Consider the following 19,137-nt stretch of genomic DNA (forward strand, 5'->3'; position numbering starts at 1 on the left):
CAACAACAAAAGGGAGATCGAATCAGAAGACCATTCTTTTGGTAAAGAATATTATTACAAAGGATTGTACTCAAATTTTCCAAATTAATAAATTACTATTTGTTCCATATTTTGTTTCTATTTATAGACTTACAAAATTTGTGTGTACAGTATTGTTTCATTAGCGTACATAATTGATGGAGGATATGTACTTTATAATGAGAAGGAGATGACCGATTTCCTTTTTAGTGACCTTAATTCTATTTTTTATTAAAATAAGGAATAAATAGAAAAACACTTCTTCAATAATTAATTACTAAAAAAATAATTTATAAATTAGCTAAATAATATAATATTTATTTAATATTTATTTATTTAATCACTAATTAATAAAATATATCACATGTTCAAATTATATGAGCCACACAATTAATAAATAATCTTACAGCGCACGTTTCTGTTAGAGCTTGCTGTTGTATTGTGACTTTTGAAGAAACCATATTGCATGATTTTAGGCATTCCAATTTGTACGCTAAAATTCATATAGCTGACACATTCCTTTGACCAAGTTACATTCCTTACACACGGGCTCCTATATCAATTCAATTCTCAAAGATCTTCATGGGTTTGTCTAAATCAGTTGTTGATTTTGTTTTGTACAGAATAGATCTTCTATAACCGTGCCCTATGTGTCTTCATTTAGTTGGACAAATTGTTTTACATAAAACCAACAGCCACCTCTAGTTGAAATTCCCTAAATTTTGCTTTATCAAAAATCCTTCCATGTGTCAGAAATTGGCTTGACCCAAAACTCCTTCCAAGTGTTGTTTTGTTCATTGGGCGCAAAATAAGGGTGTAAACAGCATCAGGCTAGGAAAAATAAAAATAAAATTTAAAAAATTGCATCAGGTTAGCTAGGGGCCAGGGACCCGATTCTGAATTAACTTAGGACAGGCCCAAAGTTTAGGCCTACCTCTGTAACAAAGAAACTACAGGTCAACTCAGGACAGGCCCGTATTTCCACTTGCTGTGATCCAGTAGTGTTCATAAAGGCCCATTAGGGTTTTGGCATGAAAAAAAAATGTAGTATAAATGTCAAAACACTTTCTGGCTTCGTGCGCAACTGTGTTGAATCGCCTTGAATCGAACGGGGCCTGAGAACAGCACCATCGGTGTACAAGCATGGTGCACGTAAACTTCTATCGCAACTGTAAGTCTTCTTCTTACATATATATGTATATAAATATATATATTTGTCTGTGTATCTGTATGTATATTCATATTGTGTATATATGTTCACATTTGATTCGATCCATCCTTTATGTTTTTCAGCTAGCCATTTGTAATGTTTCATATTTTGTATATATGTTTTGATTATGCTCTGTTTTGTTTTCTGAGAAAATAAATTTTAAACGGAAAAGAAAAACTGAATTTTTGGAGGACAGAATTTCAATATTTTGAATTTAGTAAGTTAAACCTCATTTAACTTAGCTCTGATTCAAAATCTGATTCTGGTTTTTATTCTCTGTTTGATCATTTTTGTAGCTACTTCAGAGGGGTTTAGTTTGTTTCTATATTTTGTGCTGTTCTATGTATGTTTCGTTGATGTCATTGTTTGTTTAGATGGGGTGGTTTTGAACTTTTGATTGTTAAGCTTTTGATTAAATGCCAACAATTGAATGGATTTTAGATGGGAAAACTTTTAAGAAACCTCGTCGCCCCTATGAAAAGGAGCGATTGGATGCTGAGCTTAAGCTTGTTGGAGAATACGGGCTCCGCTGCAAAAGGGAGCTCTGGAGAGTTCAATATGTTCTGAGCCGCATTCGTAATGCAGCTAGAATGCTTCTGACTCTTGATGAGAAGAACCCGCGCCGGATTTTCGAGGGCGAAGCCCTTCTGAGGAGGATGAACAGATATGGACTGTTGGATGAGAGCCAGAACAAGCTCGATTATGTGTTGGCCCTTACCGTGGAGAACTTCCTAGAACGCCGCCTCCAAACACTGGTGTTCAAGTCGGGTATGGCGAAGTCGATCCACCATGCCAGAGTGCTCATTAGGCAGAGGCATATAAGGTACATAATGCATAAACCATGCAAACTCAATTGAGAAAATGAATTCATTTTTTTCTAGTTCTGGTGCATATATTACATTTGTTTACTTTCCACGCATTTCTATGTTGATTCATGATAATTTCTTTTTTCCTAACTATATTTGTGCAGAAACAATGGAAAAAAACGTAATTAACTTTTTTCCTAACTTTACTTTAAATAATCAAGAAAACCTACCACAGGACCAACATGGAATCTGATTTGGGATTTTCCGTATGAAGCCTTTAGGGAATTGCCTAAGTTGCTGAGTGATTGAGCTGGCCCTGTTTTTATACTCCAGGATTTGGATAAGCACACTATCAAAAGTGTTACACTACCTTGATGATCTCCACTAACCGAGAAAGTTTAGAATATGTATGGAAAGTTCTTACATATCAAACGTTCCTCTCATTTCGTAACAAAGTCTTAATATTTTACTTGAAACACAATGCCTTTTGTTTCCTATAAAAGGAGCATCAAAATTTATGTTTTCCTCTTTCTGCTATTTAAAGTTTAAGTGAGTCTTGTAGTCTGATTCAGAATTGTAGTTTATATGCTGTAACTGTCAAGTTTGTTAAAATCGCGATTCTACAATCCTAGACCCCCAAATTGAGTTAAATCGCATGAAAATCGCTCCTTTGGGAGTTTGGGTAGAATCGGGGTAGAATCGTATTGTGTCCCTTGTTTGGCTCTGTTTTTTTGCGCTGACACACTGTTTTGATGGGTTGGTTTTTTTTTAATAAGAAATCCCTATGATCTTGGGGCCCAAAACAATAAAGATAAAGATGAAATTATGAATTTAGTGAACATTGAAGACTCCAAATTCAGTTGGTTTTCAACATCAGGCCTTTTTTTGGTTTCTTGGTTTCTTGTTCAGATATTCCTAATTGATTTATGCATGCGTATTTCTTGTTCAGTTGCACATTTGTTAATCTGTTCTGTTTATGTTCTATTTACTAAATTTGATAATTCAGTAAATTTGATCAGTGTATAATGTTTATAACTTTATGTTCATAATTCAGTTATTCATATAGTTAGTAGCACTAGCATCTAATAAGTAATAATTTATATATATATATATATATATATATATATATATATATAAGTTATAATTCATATCTAATTGCATTGATGTTGAAAGTTTGAAGCTTCATTAGTTGAATTATTTGGATATATTAGTAGCACTACATTCTCTTCTACATTATATTTGGAGGGGTACTTCTATACAAGTTTTGTGTTTTGGACTTATCTTCTCTATATCTTAGAGACTGTGTTACCTGGACTCGCCTGTTCAGGCCGAAGTGTCCATGTCGGCACGACACGACACGGACACGGACACTGGATCTGAGTCGGATCCTTCATGGCGTCTACCGGACACGGCTGATAGATGACGAAAACTCAAACAAAGATGTTTGGGTTGGTAGTTGTGAAGGATTGCGAACTTTCTTCATGCTTTATTTGTTAAATAGGTTGCCATTAATGAGATCAGAAAACTTACTGGTACAACAATGGCGGTTTGCTTCAAAAGTAGCGTCTTTGGAAGGTTAGAGAAGGCTGAAGTGTACGCGCTTTGGTTTGCACAAAATTTTGTAACAGCCGAGCGTGTTTTCACATTCTTACTAATGCTTTTAATACCCTTCAACGGTCACGATCATGCCACTTGTCAATTTGGATGTAAAAATATGGGAGAGTTTGGTCTTTTAACAAGGATAATGTTTTACAACTGTAAAACACTATCTAAGCTATGAACAATTTACAACTGTACTGGGACAGCTGTATTATTTTATTTAAGTAATATCTATCGGTCAATCTCGAGCAAATTTTTTGACCTGATAGTTTGACTTTATAAATAAGGTAATATTATTATAATAGTTGTATTACCTTTTTTTTTTTTTTTTATAGTAAATCCCTTCATTAAAAAAAAGAAACTGTACAAGGAAAGGCCTAGCCCAAAGGCAGCCCAGAAAAACAAAACTAAAACAGGCCCACACAGGAGCACATTGCAGTTGCATCCACAACTCTAAGAACAGGTACAAGTGCAACAACAAAGCAAAAAAAGAAAACCTGCATCACAAAAAAATAGAGCTTGGAAGGCTCCACGCTGCTATCTTTACATTTATATATTTATTCAATTTTTCATTAAAAAACTGAGGTCTAACATAAAAAGGGTACATTTTTTTCTTTTCCTACAAGTGTCCAAGTGTCCGTGTCCAACTTTTGGACACTTTTATTCCGTGTCCCCGTGTCCTATAATTCGATAGATGGATGGATCCGACCTTTGGACACGCACCCGTGTCCGACACCCGCGCCCGAGTCCAGGTAACATAGCTTAGAGATAGAAGTTAGTTTGGAACGTTTTTCTACTAGTTTAGTAGGATCTTATGATTCTCGATCCGATTCTACGGAGCTCTTAATGATCCAACGTAGAATCCCGGTTTTAACAACCTTGGTAAATGTGATTCCTTAAGCTTAGGCCCACCATCAATTTGGTCTACCTTGAAATATGGAGCAATGAATCAAATAATTTAAGGCCCAGACCCACCACAAAATATGGTTCATGACTCAAATGATTTGACTAGCCCAAGCCCACTTGAAAGTGAGTTAGTTAAATTAATTATAATTATTCTTAATAAACTATAATTAAAGATAATTCTTACAAATGATAATTATCACCTATGTTACATGGACTTTTCAATAGTAGTAAAGTACCCGTGTTGGACACATATTTTGCTCGTATATGGGTATGGGATATGTGTCCGACATTTTTTGTTGGACATGTGCTTAAGAAGTATATCCAATCATTCAATAATATTATATTATTACTTTAAAATGACTTAAATACCTATATTGAACATTATATTAGATAAACACATTACTTTACTCTAGAAAATAAATAAAAATTAGATAATTATCAAGAAAGGATATGTGCCACCATCTTATTCTCCCATTGGATGAAAGAATAGGGAGAACATGAAGATTTAGACAATATTGAAGCTCTATCAAACTCTTCACTCTCTCAGTACTCGAGCAATGAGAATACTCAAAGAGAAGACTAAAGCTCTGTCAAAATCTTCACTCCTTCTACACTTAGGCTTTTGATGACGAAGAACAAGAAGCATGTTGTGTTGTTCTTTCCTCAAGATTCAACAAGTTGAAGAATCACCAAACAATATAGCTCGAGATCAAGCTTTTTCAACCTTTGATCAAAAATCATTGATTGTCTTCCTCAATTGCAAGCATTTAAAGAAGACTCAACAATTTGAATCAAGACCAAGCTCCAACGGCCCTTGGATCCAACCCATAAAGGAGATCAAATTAGAGGACAATTTCTTTCTTTTGTGATCGAATGAGTACAATCTCAATAAATCTTTACAAAATAAAGAAATTGTCTCTGATTCGATCTCCTTTGTGGCTTGGATCCAAGTGCTAGAGCTTGATCTTGAATCAAATTAACGATAGTCTTCTCTAAATTCTTGTAGTTGAGGAAGACCGTCAATGTTTTTTGATTGAGGGCTAGAGAAGTTAATCTCAAACAGTATTGCTTGGTATTCTTTGAATCACGGAGAAAGAACGGCACAATCTTGATGTGCTTCTTCTTGTTCTTCTTCAGAGCTCGAGTGTTGAGGAAGTGAAGATTCTAGCTTTAGTTTTTGAAAATTCTTGTTCCCCTCCCCTCTTTTCAACCTCTATTTATAGACCTCATAGAAGCAAAAGATGGTGACAAGTGTCCTTGATAATTATCCAATGTTAATATTTCATTTTTTTGTGATTTTTAACCTTTATAATAATTATCCCTTACAATAATTATCACCATATTATCTTTTTTAGGAATAATTATTAATTTATTTAACTAACCTACTTTCAAGTGGGCTTGGGATACTAAAATAATTTGAATTGACCCTTGAAATGGCCTTGAGTCAGATAGATAATTTAAGTAAACCCATGACCCATATATTGTGGTGGGCCTAGGTTGTCTAACTTATTGGCCCATATTTCAAGGTGGGTCAAATCAATGTAGGCCCAAATTGTACTTTGGACCCACCATGAAATTTTTGGTGTCTACAAGTACATGTTCTTTCTCCGCCATAAATGATAACTTTGAAATACATCTTTTAAGGTTTTGTAGTTCTTGAATACAATAAAATGAATATTTTGATTTCCTAATTGGATATTGGTCTTTTAGCTTCTTGTTTGGAACATATTTTGTTACCACTTTCAATTGCATTCATCTAATCTATGCTGTGTAAGTTGATTAGATACTGCATTACCCAGTTATGCATTGCTAGCTATATTTGTCCTACAATGTGAAATTTGTTTATGATTATAGTAGTATCACATGCGTGCAACAATGTTGACCATAGGTTCACATTCATCATTTCTTCCCTTGCACCCATTATTAGAATAACATGAGAGTGCATTTTAGTTAGATACCTAATCCAGGTCAAATATTTATGAAGGTTTGGATAGGATTAAAGTATTTGCTGTGAACTATCAAATTCTCAGTTTCATGATTAAATATGGGATCTTCCACATCACATAATAGATGTATATGGCTTATACCTGTAGGTTAAAATATGTTGTAAGGGTGTACCATTTAGAATTTGTTCATTTTCCTCCCGATATGAAATGATTAGACAGTTCATGGATATCAAATCATTTGAGTTACTGCCCAGGAATGACTGTTTCTTTTGTTTGCAAAGATTTTCTAAGAATTAGCAGTGGTAAATATCCTTTCTTCCATACCATCCCTCGGTTTGCTTCATATTCTCGTTTTGCAGCAACATTTTTTTCCTCCAATATTAATTTCTTTCAGCATCATGTTTTCTTTTCACAAATTATTTTTATTCTGACTATTCTTTTTATTTGGGGGGCAATGTAGGGTTGGGAGGCAGGTGGTCAATATCCCATCCTTCATGGTGAGAATGGACTCACAGAAGCACATTGACTTCTCCCTCACAAGTCCTCTTGGAGGTGGACGACCTGGGAGAGTGAAGCGAAGGAACCAAAAGGCAGCTGCGAAGAAGGCTTCTGGTGGAGATGGAGATGAAGAAGATGAAGAATGAGGCTCTGTATTCAATGCAAGTCCTTGAGGTTTCGTCTTTGATAATTTGTTTGAGAAACTTGCATGTTCTTTTCTGTAGTCGGTGGTTTGTTTGAGAACTTTCAATCATAGTAAAGTTTTGCATTCTTTACTGTAATGCTTTGCTTGAACTGCCATTAAGAAATTTTTTGTTACTTCTATTCTGAAGCATCCTTATATCCAAGATTCAGTTCCATGTGCAAATTTACGTGAGTTTTGTATGGTTTGGGATTGGAGATTGGACGTCAAATAGAGTATGTTGGCGGAATATATTTGCCCTTGTTGCGGGTGAAAAATGCCATACATGGTTTATGAATTTTTATAGTGCAATCAAGCTTGGGACTAGTGTAGACATGAAAAATGCCCATATTTTGGTTTTAGAAATGTGGCTTTATTTGCTATAGAGAGGTGTTGTACACACCATACTTTTTCAACAGTCAACACTTTAAATGCATCAAAGGGCCAGCAATGGCTTGGCCTTTGTTTTTGGCTGAAAGAATAGTACTAAAAGGCATTTCTCTCTGCTATATACGCAAGTAAACCATCTGTGGAGTTGTGGTCTATCCTGGAGAGACTGATCAAAGCTTGTGATGGATTTAGAGCTCACCAAGTTGTGCAGTCTTTAACTGTGAATTGGATCTGCCTTGTTGAAATGGAGGTCAAAATGCCGAAGTTTGTTGCATTGGTGGTGTAATGAGATCTGGGGAGGATATCAAAGTTGTTGGTACTTAGTAGTTGGTACTTTCCTTTAGATGTTGCACCCTTAAATATACTTATAGCCAATAACAGCTAAAGCACCTAAACTATAATGATTTAGGAATGTAATGGAATTCTCATTCTAAAGCACTTAAACTATAATGTTTTAGGAATGCAATAGAATGGAATGGTCATTCTCATTCTATTGTTTGGTTGTAAATGTGAATTGTATAGGAATGAAATGATAATAATCATTCTAGTGTTGGTTGGACTAATTTAAAATTTAGAATGGAATGAATTTTAAATTGAAATTTTCAAAATACCCTTCTTAATTACAAATAAATTAAATTAACAAAGTAACATTATCTTATAATTTTTGTAAAAAAAAAAATGGCGCGGTAGTGGTGTTGGAAGGCGGCGGTGGTGTTGGTGAAAGGCAATGACAATAACAATGGTGGTGGCGGTGGTGGAAGTAGTTGTGTAAGTGAAGATGGTGGAAGGCAGTGGTGTGGTGGTGGTGGAAGGTGGCCGTTGTGGAAAGTAGTGGAGGTGACGATGGTGGTAGTGGAAGGCAGTGGTGGAAGTTAGTGGTAAAAGGTGGTGGCGGTAGTGGTGGAGATGCCGGTAATGGTGGAAGGCAGTGGAGGCGGCGATAGTGAGGGTGATGGCAGTGGTGTAGGTGGTGGCAGCAATAGAAGGCAGTGGAGGTGATGTTAGTGGTGGTGGAAAGTAGTGGAGGTGGCAATGTGGAAGTGGTGGTGGTGAAAAGCGGTTATGGAAGTCTATGGCGATAGTGGTGGTGGAAGGCAGTGGAGGCGGCGACGGTCTATTGGTGGTGGAAGGCAGTAAGGGTGATGGCAGTGGTGGAAGGAGGTACTGGTATAGGTAGTGGTGGTGGAAGGTAGTGGAGGTGGTGGTAGTAAAAGGCAATGGATGTGGCGGTGTGAAAGTGGTGGTGGAAGTTGATAGCGGAAAGTGGTGGCGATGGAGGTGTCGGTGGTAGTGGAAGGCAGTGGAGGCGGTGGCAGTATGTTGGTGGTGGAAGGTGGCAGTAGTGGAATGCAGTAATGGTGACAGCGGTGGCAGTGGCGGTGGTGGTGGTGACAGTGGTGGAAGGTAATAGAGGTGATGGTGGTTGAAGGTTATAGTGGTGAAAGGTGATGGTAGTGGTGGTGACAACGGTGGAAGGTAGTCTAGGCGACGACAGTGTAGTGTTTGAAGGTGGCAATGACGGCAATGGAAGACAATGGAGGTGGCAGCAGTGGTTGTGGTGGAAGGTGGTGGTGGTGGTATTTTGACTTGGAACATGAGGTTTTTTGGAAACCTTTTTTTTTGAAAAAATTTACTTGCAGAATGGATTTTCATTCTCAGGAATATATTTTCATTTCAATGGAATAGTCATTCTCATTTTAAATTGCATATCAAACAAAAAAATTGTTAGAATGGGCATTTCATTCATACATACTAAACGCAACATAAGATAAATAAGCCTCTCCCGATCAAACAAACACATACGAAAGGTTTGGTTAAGGGATTGAGTCAACCATCCAATCAAATAATATTTGAGCATGTTTCTCACCTCTTCTGGAGAAACAAGTGAGTTATTTCTTTACAAAATTGCGCTCAGGAACATTCAATGCTCAACTTTATTGCATTGTGAAGGGCAGTGAATACACTTGCAAGTCTAAGAAACTCAATTTAGCAATTATGTGTTTAAGAAGAAGGGTAATTTTGATTTTTGATTTTTTTTTTTTTTTTTTTTTTGTTCAGTAATTTTTCCAACATCATAGAGTACTATGATTTGTTGGTTGAATTTGGTCCAAGGACGCCTCACTTGATGGTTGGGAATTTGAAATAAGTGATTGAGATTCCCTTAATTAGTGTCGAGGATTTTAAGTTACGTCATAATCTATTATCGGATATATACGGTCTTTCCGTTCCACGTGTAGTTATGAGAAGTCAGTCTTTTTTGCACACATTGACTAGAGAGGCCTAGCCCTGAAGTTTTTGAAGAAATTTCCTGGTATATAACACTGCTGTGCACGCATTTGAAAAATAGGTTGGGCTTAGAATCAACCGGCTGCAGTCAACTTCATTTTCCTATTAGACTTCTAGACCATGTTTATCCCAATATAAGTCAAGACCATGTTCATCAATCATGAGGCCCAAACCAAATGATCCTATTTTCTTTTCTTTAAAACTAAGTCTGGTAAAAGTGGGCGTTTTCGCAATGTGGGCCCACAACTGGATGGAGCCCACTCTTGCTTCTTATCATAAATTGAGAAAGAAATGAAATGTTTGTGCTAGTTCAATCAAGCATGGGACTAGTCTTAGACATGAAAAATGCCCATATTTTGGTTTTAGGCAGACTTTTTCAACAGTCACAGTTAAACGCAACAAAGGGCAGACAATGGCTTGGCCCTTGTTTTTGGCTGGCTGAAAGAGTAGACTGCGAAGTAATCTAGCAGACACGTACCGGACAATTACGGAGAAAATTTCCCTAGAAGCAAGTCTTCTTGCACGCAGAAGACCCCATCACATTGACCAGGCCTGTCGGGGAGTTTTTGAAGAAATTTCCTGAGAAATAACACTGCCGTGCACGCATTTGGTTTTCATGGGTCGCTTTTGAAAATCAAGTTGGGCTTAGAATCAACTGGCTGCAGTCAACTTCATTTTCCTATTACACTTCTAGACCAACTTCCTCAATCATGAGGCCCAAACCGTATCATTCTATTTTCTTTTCTTTAAAAAATAAGCCTAGTAAAAGTGGTCGTTTTCTCAATGTGGGCCCACAACTTGATGGAGCCCACTCTTGCTTATTATCATAAATTGAGAAAGAAATGAAATGTTTGTGGCCTCACAATTATAATTATGTTGATGGTCACTCGTTGAATGAAGTAAATTTCAAGAAAAAAAATTATACCTTATTCAATTAATAATTTTTTGGAGGTCAACAATTCTTCACTTTATTAAACTTTAATAATATATTGTTTCTTTTTTTGCAAGAAAAAATTAAAAAAAAAAAAAATTTGATAGTCAACACTTCTAGATGAATTTCCCACAATAGATACTTTTTCAGAAACCAATAATATGGGAATGCCTTTGAAAAATAAATATTCAATAATTATATAATGATGCTAGTTTTGAATTTTAAACCACCAAGAATTGAAAAAAAAAAACAACAACAATTAGTGGTATTAGGTCATATACTTAGCCCCAATTTCCCACTTGTAGGACCTTAGTGGTACATGAGAAACACAAACACGCAAGAATATCATGGACTTATGTAGCCACGTTTTTGCAACGAATTTTCCACTAAAGCAAGAAGATTTGGGCATAGATATGTATGTGTGTGTGTGTGTATATATATATATATATATATATATATATATAATATTATATAACTTCAAGGAGATCGCCTAATGATAAAGACTCTTATCTCTTGCTCTATCTGCTCTCAAATGAATTTTACGGTAATTATTTAATGCATATGGAATGAGCAAAGACCATATGCGTCTTTGAAAAAATCCTAAGATACAAATTATTCGTCATCATCTACTTGTCTTTGTCCCTAGAACGGGCTGCCTTAAGAAAAGTGCTACCCTTTAATGATGTAAAAGACGGTCTAATCCAACAATCAAATATCATAATGCTAGACTAATCAATTATTCAAATTATATAAAGATTGAAAATTGCAACTTAGAAGACCAGAATATTCAAAAGCTATAATATATATATATATATATACACACACACACACACATATTGAATAGGCCCATAACGGAAGCGGCACGGCCCTATTGTTTTCAAGTCAATGTCAATCGTCTTCTTTCTAGTCTTATTAGTCTACTTCTCCCTTAACACAATTCTAGAGCCCGTCAATTTCATTTACTAATAATCACAAGGCAGATCAATTATTTATGGGCTATATTGATCATCTGGGCCCACCGGAAACTTCCCAAACAAACCGGCTAGTCAATACAAACAAACACAAACCACTTTGTGGACCTTTTGGCCCAATTATATATCTATATCTATATTATATATATACACACACACACATTACACACACAAAATAGATAGAGACATAGGGGATGAGTGATTTGAAATAAGGACGGCTATTACTATTGGTAGCTGTATAATGTAGCTTTATAACTCGGGTTAGTTTAAAGACATACTTTCATTTCACATTTAAAATTTTTGTGAGTGATTGATTGATTATTCGATGTATGTATATAGAAAGACTACATATTGCGGTTATTAAATGCTTTAAAAAACTCGAAACTATAATCATTAAAATATATATATAAATCCAACGACTCCGACAACGCAACACTCAGCTATGTTTAGGATTCAAATTTTGAATCGTCATTCTTCATTTAATTACTACTATTTGATCTACATTTTGTATGGTCAATGGGTTTGGTTTGTGTCTTCATGTTCAGAACACTTATCCAGATGAGATATGCCATGTGTCACCTGATGGGTCATTATTGTTAATCCGAATTTTTTTTTTTATATACCGGCCATGAACCGTTGACCTCAAGATTAAATATTTAGATCCAAATTCACTAAAACAAAGGTAAACTAATCTAATTGGAAATGTCACAATATATGAATTTGTCTTCCACGAAAGAACAAGTATACGAGAACAACAAAACTATTATGAATTCGGTCAAAATATTGTTTCAAAATTTTTATTTCTAATATCTCAGTTAAATGATCAAACATTTATAAACGTCCGATTTTCCAAAATTGATAAATTGATGAATCAATTACAAAATTTTATTACGAAATCAAACAGAAAGTACAAAAAATAGATCAAACAATTTTACTTGGTTCACCTAAAATTCAATATTACGTCCAAAAGTTATAGGGATTTTCATTATGATGATAAAAAAATAGCGACGAATACAGAGAGTTCAGAATGAATAAATACTCTCACACTAGGACAACACAACAAGTGTAAAAATTATCAAAATACCCTCCAAGTTGGTTCTGCGGAGTTGGAACTTAGTATACAGTATCTATCAGATTCCACACTATCCGTCGGTTAATTCTCATGTGACTAAATGAATTGCCAATTGGGAACGTGATCAAGTAATCCAAACCGTCCAACTTACATTAATCACGATTTTTTTTAAGTCATTCAGACCGTCCAAAATCAAATGGTGATGGTGAGCTTCCTCTATGTCAGTACATTCAAATAATTCACACCATGTTTCTTGCCTTTTCAAACGTAACGAACAAATAATTTACCAAAAAAAAAAAAAAACGTAACGAACAAATATTATAAATTCCAGTCTCATACATTTAATTTGAATATAATTTTAAGAGTTAACTATGTAATATGATCCTCTCTCTCCCACCATGCATCTTGTATACGCAAGATCAAGACTACAGTATATAATTATGTACAGCTTTGCATTTGTTTGATATATATATATATCAAAAGATATTTGGGAAAATTACATATAAATGGAGTCAAAGTTCCATATTTATTTAGAGGCTGAGTCAAAGTTTTATATTTCTCTAAAATGGATTGCTGAGGTGGCACATGATTTTTTACCGTTTAGAAAATTGTGGTGCCTAAAATACCCTTCCCTAACAAAAAAGTAGTACCTTCAGTTCAAAAAAGTAGTACCTTCGGAGAAAAAGTAGTACCTTCGCGGGTGTTTAAAAAACATGGTACCTGGACGCCAAAAAGTAGTACCTTCAGTTCAAAAAAGTAGTACCTTCGAAGAAAAAGTAGTACGTCCGCGGAAGGGTATTTTAGGCACCACAATTTCTAAACAGTAAAAAATCATGTGCCACCTCAGCAATCCATTTTAGAGAAATATGGAACTTTGACTCAGCCTCTAAGTAAATATGGAACTTTGACTCCATTTATATGTAATTTTCCCAAGATATTTTGAAGATTTTCTTTTCCATCAATAGTTAACTTCACAGATACGTAGTCGAGTGAATATAGGTCTTTTGAAATATATACGTAGTATATATTTTTGTTCTTTTCAAAACAATAAATACACTTACAGATTAATTTACTACTTTGGAAGATAAAGAAGAATAATCTTGAAGTATATTGAAAACTCAAACATTTCGAATTTAATTTTCACTTAGCATTAAAAATATACCAACTTTAAAAAATATGCTCCTTCCGTCCAAAATAATAGACACCCACACTGAATACACTAAAAACAATTCTTTTAAATATCAAAAATTCATTAAGGGTTCAGGTGAGGGCGGCTACCCCTAATGAATTATATATATATATATATAAATTTTATAAAAATTTAAAAAATATACTAATTATTTTTATAAAAAAACTAAAAAATATCTCCACTCAATTTTTAATTATACCATATTATATATTATTATTATTATAAAAAAACGCCCCTTTCATATAATTCTCAGAGTCCATCACTACCAACCAACTTGGCTAGGCTGAACCGTGACAATTCCACCATTGACCTATGCATAATAAAATCCTCCTTCAGACATATTGGTATCTTTTATATGCGTAAAGCGGGACCTACAAGACTTTCTATTTATGCACTATATCCTGTTTGTATCATCTTTATATATATATATATATAACTGTTCATCCATTCATTAGTATATAAAAAATTTATGCACAAATTAAATTTTAATTATTAAATATAAAAAAATAAATTATATTTTTAAATGTTCAATTGAATTTAACAATTAATATTTGAAGTGAGATATGTATACACCTTTCTGCACAGCAAATAGTAAGTGAACAATTCTATATATATATATATATAGAATTGTTCACTTATTATTATATTTATATATATATATATATAAATTATATATATATATATATATATATATATATATCTGTGTGTGTATGGATGTGGACTTAATTAAATTACCGGGTATGAAGTATGAACGTGGCCGACAACGTATTGCTGAGTCACGATGTCACCATCACGAGGATCAAGGGGCCCACATGGCATTTTCCATAGTAGCTGGTCCGTTGTCCCCACCTGCTCGATTGCTTATGATCATTCATATCATATCTGCCTAGACCTAGGGTATTGTTGCTACTTGCTTCATAACCAGCGGCGCATTTTAGAACAAACCAGTAACGTACACACCACGAATATCGGATTTGTACACACCTAACAGCCACTTAAAAAATACTACCACTTGATAATAATTTTTTGAGTACCACACATTTCTTTTTCTCTTTTTAGTAAAATTCGATACTGCTTTGATAATAAATTAATAATTAAATGGCATTTTTATTTTTCTCCTATGTTTACCGATCATAAATTATTTAGTAAAAATAATAAACAAGTTGATTTAGTTCGCCAGCAAGTAAAATTGATTGACTTGCTAATGTAATTGTCTCTCTTGTGTTCAAATGGATTCTACATTCTCCTACACTAAAACGTGTAGATATATCATACTCGAGTGTTTGACACATGTTTAAGGTGTGTCCAATACCTTACATGTGCGATGATGAAGGTTAACCGGTTGAAGATTGGGGGGAAATAACTAAAATCTTGCAAACTTTTGTACGTATATTAGGTAGAGGGGTATTTTAGTAATTCAATGTAATACACATTTTTTATACAAAAATAAAAATTTTGATATTTCACATGCACTTTTAAGTTTATTATTATTATTATTATCGTGAAATAAATAAATATTATAAAAAAAACTGAATTTATCTTTGCATTAGAGTTTTGCATCCTTTGAAAATATATATATATATTTAAAAATTGAGTCCGTCTTGTGTAAGGAAAGCATGTAAGTAGGAGCTTTGGAGCATAAAAGTCACAAAATTTAACTACTATAAAATTAGATTGAGAATCAAAATACTTACAAAAAATAGCAGGTATAAAGCGTGAAAACGACACTCATTTAGAGAATTATTCTGTTCAAAAAATATTAATGCGTTTTGAATGTGTGATATAACCCATAGTCGATTCAATGATAGAACTCCTGACTGAATATAGGAAAATGAAATGATAGAGAGAATCCAAAGCTGTCTAACGTGCCCTTCAGCCCTTGGCGTATTGTAAGGATCCAAGGATTTTAAATTTTAATATATGCGTCTCATTCAAGTCAAGATGCAGAAAAAAAAAAAAAAAAAAAAAAAAAAAAAAATTGCATATTTTTTTTATTAATGAATAATATTCAATACTTCTTATTTTTCTCTATATTAGTCGTGTTCGCTGTATTGGTCATGATTGCGATGTAACTGATTCGTACAAAATCAGTATAAATGGGTCAATACAAATAGCGTATCGAATTTGAAAAAGGATCGCATATCGACCAATACGACGAACTATGATAAGAGCTTTATTTAAATTTTTATATAATAATCAACATGACAAAAATACTCTTAAAAGTGAGGTGTGTGTTGGAGTGTTTTTGAAAGGAAATTAAAGTCATTTTTTAAAAATAAAAAGTAAAGAAAATGTAAGTGAAGAAAAATGAAGTGCAACTATTATTATTATTTTTTCTATAAATATAAGAGTGACTTGAAAATAATTATTTGAGGTGTGAGAGTATTTTAATAGTGTATAAATGTTAATGCAATCTTACTTAAACAAATTGTTATTTTTAAAGATTATATCTCAAATATTTTTACTCAAAGTGTGATAAGTTAATAATTCACGTCCCTTCTTAAAACAAAAAGTCAATAATGGGTTCTTCAATTCTAGAATATCATCACATAATTTTCATAAAAATCCCATATACCTACATCAATAGAAAAATGAATATAGAAATAGGAAATTTGACAATTCCAATATTTTGAATACTACTCCAATATTGACGATACTGTATTATTGACCCATTAAATATTGACATAGTCACATGAAACACTCAAGGAAAAACATTTGTAAAAAAATCTAATTAGTTCATGATATGATATGACACCTATGATATGATATGGGTCCATTATAAGTTACACAATTTCTTTTCAACAGTTGCTCACTCTCATGTTTCGAACGCGCTATTGTTTTCTCCACGCGCGATACAGTATAGTTCTCACTATTTGTAATTTAACTTTATATCTTTCATGTTCTTGTTCTTAAATTCACTCGTTTTCATGTTCTTGTTCTTAAATTCGCCCACTTTCATACTCTATTCTTAAATTCGTTCTTATTAACATTTTTTAGGTAGTTGTAGCATTCAATAGTAGCTTTGTATCTTTAAGAATAGAAACATTACCAAAATATCATTTTCCCTTGTCAAGTGCTAAATCAGTTGTATGTCAACTTTCATATCCAACTAAGAAATTGGAAGAATAAATTTTAAAAATAAAATAAAATTGGGAGCTAGAGTGAGTTATTTGTTAAATGTAAGGCCTTTTAAGAAAAAAAGGGTGTAGACTTAGGTAGTACGAACGTATTCAACATTAATCTGGGAGAAGATTTTTTTGTATAGAGCAAGGGTAAAGGGGTCGACAAAAATTAACATAGAACAAAGTGTTAAAAAATAATTTTAAAAAATTAATTGAGTAGAAAAAATTACTTATCATAGAAAAAAATTGAAAGGAGATAATATATACCGCAGAAAGAACGGAATAAAGGCAAGATTGACTAGGATGACTAACAGTTAAAAGATTGAGAGGACTTGAAATGAAAAGATAAAAATCTCTCTACTGACAAAATAAGAAAATAAAACTATTTTCCCTTTAATTTCCTCTTTAACGATCCAACCATAAAAAGAATTAATTCACAATATCCAGATCTCCCTCTCATATTTGCTATTATTTCCCATTTCTTATATTTTATTTCATACAAATGCACTGCATGTAAAAGATAGAAGGAAATAACATTATTTTTTATATTTAGATTCAATTAGTGTAGAGCCAAAGACTTTTGCAAATTTTTGAAAAGCCAATATCACATCTCGAGATAAAATATGTGCAACAATCTCTAAAGAAAGTTAGGTATTTAAATTCCACTATTTTGATATTTAGATTCAAATATACATACACATATTAATATATATATATTTTTCAGGAGTTAAACAAAGCACTACGTGAGAGTCTTGTGTGTTCTGTGCCCTTTTGAAGGAAAAAAAAAGTCCAAGCACAATTACTGGAGAGACCTTGGTATCAAAAAAAATAAATAAAAACAATAATAAAAATAAAAGAAAAGAAACAAAATTTGGGTGCCAATATCAATTATCTTTAATTTTTAATAAAAGAAAATGGGTTACAGGGGAATATATATATGAATGGTGAATCACTTTTTCTTCTACATTTTGATTTTCTAATAGAGAGAATGGGGGATACTTGTGCTATTTTACAAAAGAAGAGGGAACCAAAATGAAAACCCAAAAATATCCTCATTTTTTACTTTCTCCACTCTGTCTTAATTGCGTAAAACCCCCCCAAATTTCCCCATTTTTACTTTCTAGCCCCCCCAAAACTAGTCTACATGAAAAGTTCAGACTGTAACAACGCGTAGTAGTTGGCAGCCTCATGATCCTCAAACTCCCACAACCCATCAGAGAAAGCGAACGCGTGATCTCCACCGTTGATCACATCACGATCATCATCACCACCACCGCCACCACCGTCCGTTCTGTGGGGTATCCCCAGCTCATCATCGGACGCTTCCAGAAGGTGTCTCATAACCCTCTCCCCATCTTCTTCTTTCAACACATGTGAAGAAGAAACCGGGCTGTAATCAGATGCGGTCGAGCCTACAGCGCAGTTATGCGTTTCGGCCTCCGATGTGGGGCAGGGCAGAGGATCAACGGTGGCGATGGAGTCGAAGGAGAGTTCCTGCTGAAGGGTCGAGAGGAAAGAGGAGAGGTCTTGGTTACTCTCGTCCTCTTCATCTTCGAGAATGGAGAGTATGTGATTGTATGATTTGTATCGTTTTGGGTCTTCGCAATCTTCGACATGGGTTTCTTCCCTCTGTCGTTTGGATGATGTTTCCGCCATTTTTAGAGAGAGAGAAAAAAAGAGTTTTAGATATAGAGAGAGAGAGAGAGGGTGGAGGAAATGAAGGTTGTAAAAGGTTGGATGAGGAGAGAGAGAAGGGGGTGGAAAGGATTATATAGAGAGAGCAAAGGAGGGAAAGTGGAGGTCCAGTCAAAATAACTGATGAGGAAAGTGAGAATATTTAATGGAATTAATGTTTTAGAGAGAGATACTGAGATGCATGGAGGAGAAAATATACAATGTGCTCGATGCACAGTAAACATCGTAAATTTTTTGTTTTAATTACAACACACGTTCATATGAATGGTTACGATGTGTCCGCGTATAGCGTACTTTTTTTGGTGCTAGCAATATTT

At 34.1% G+C, this 19,137-nt stretch overlaps 2 protein-coding genes across 2 annotated transcripts; one reads left to right on the forward strand and one right to left on the reverse strand.

The window, feature by feature from the left end:
- The first annotated feature begins 1,051 nt into the window (after positions 1-1,051).
- On the forward strand, positions 1,052-7,307 carry LOC132302904 (small ribosomal subunit protein uS4y). Its single transcript, XM_059799903.1, has 3 exons — positions 1,052-1,189; positions 1,670-2,051; positions 6,946-7,307. The coding sequence occupies exons 1-3, from the start codon at positions 1,162-1,164 to the stop codon at positions 7,127-7,129; spliced, it is 594 nt and encodes a 197-aa protein (XP_059655886.1). The 5' UTR covers positions 1,052-1,161; the 3' UTR covers positions 7,130-7,307.
- A 10,958-nt stretch (positions 7,308-18,265) lies between these two features.
- On the reverse strand, positions 18,266-18,781 carry LOC132304796 (uncharacterized). Its single transcript, XM_059802515.1, has one exon. The coding sequence runs from the start codon at positions 18,779-18,781 to the stop codon at positions 18,266-18,268; it is 516 nt and encodes a 171-aa protein (XP_059658498.1).
- Positions 18,782-19,137: the final 356 nt, after the last annotated feature.

The sequence above is a fragment of the Cornus florida genome, unplaced genomic scaffold (assembly GCF_030987335.1).
Source record: "Cornus florida cultivar Cherokee Brave unplaced genomic scaffold, ASM3098733v1 CherokeeBrave_3.0.0_Hap2_Chr04, whole genome shotgun sequence".
Lineage (NCBI taxonomy): Eukaryota > Viridiplantae > Streptophyta > Magnoliopsida > Cornales > Cornaceae > Cornus > Cornus florida.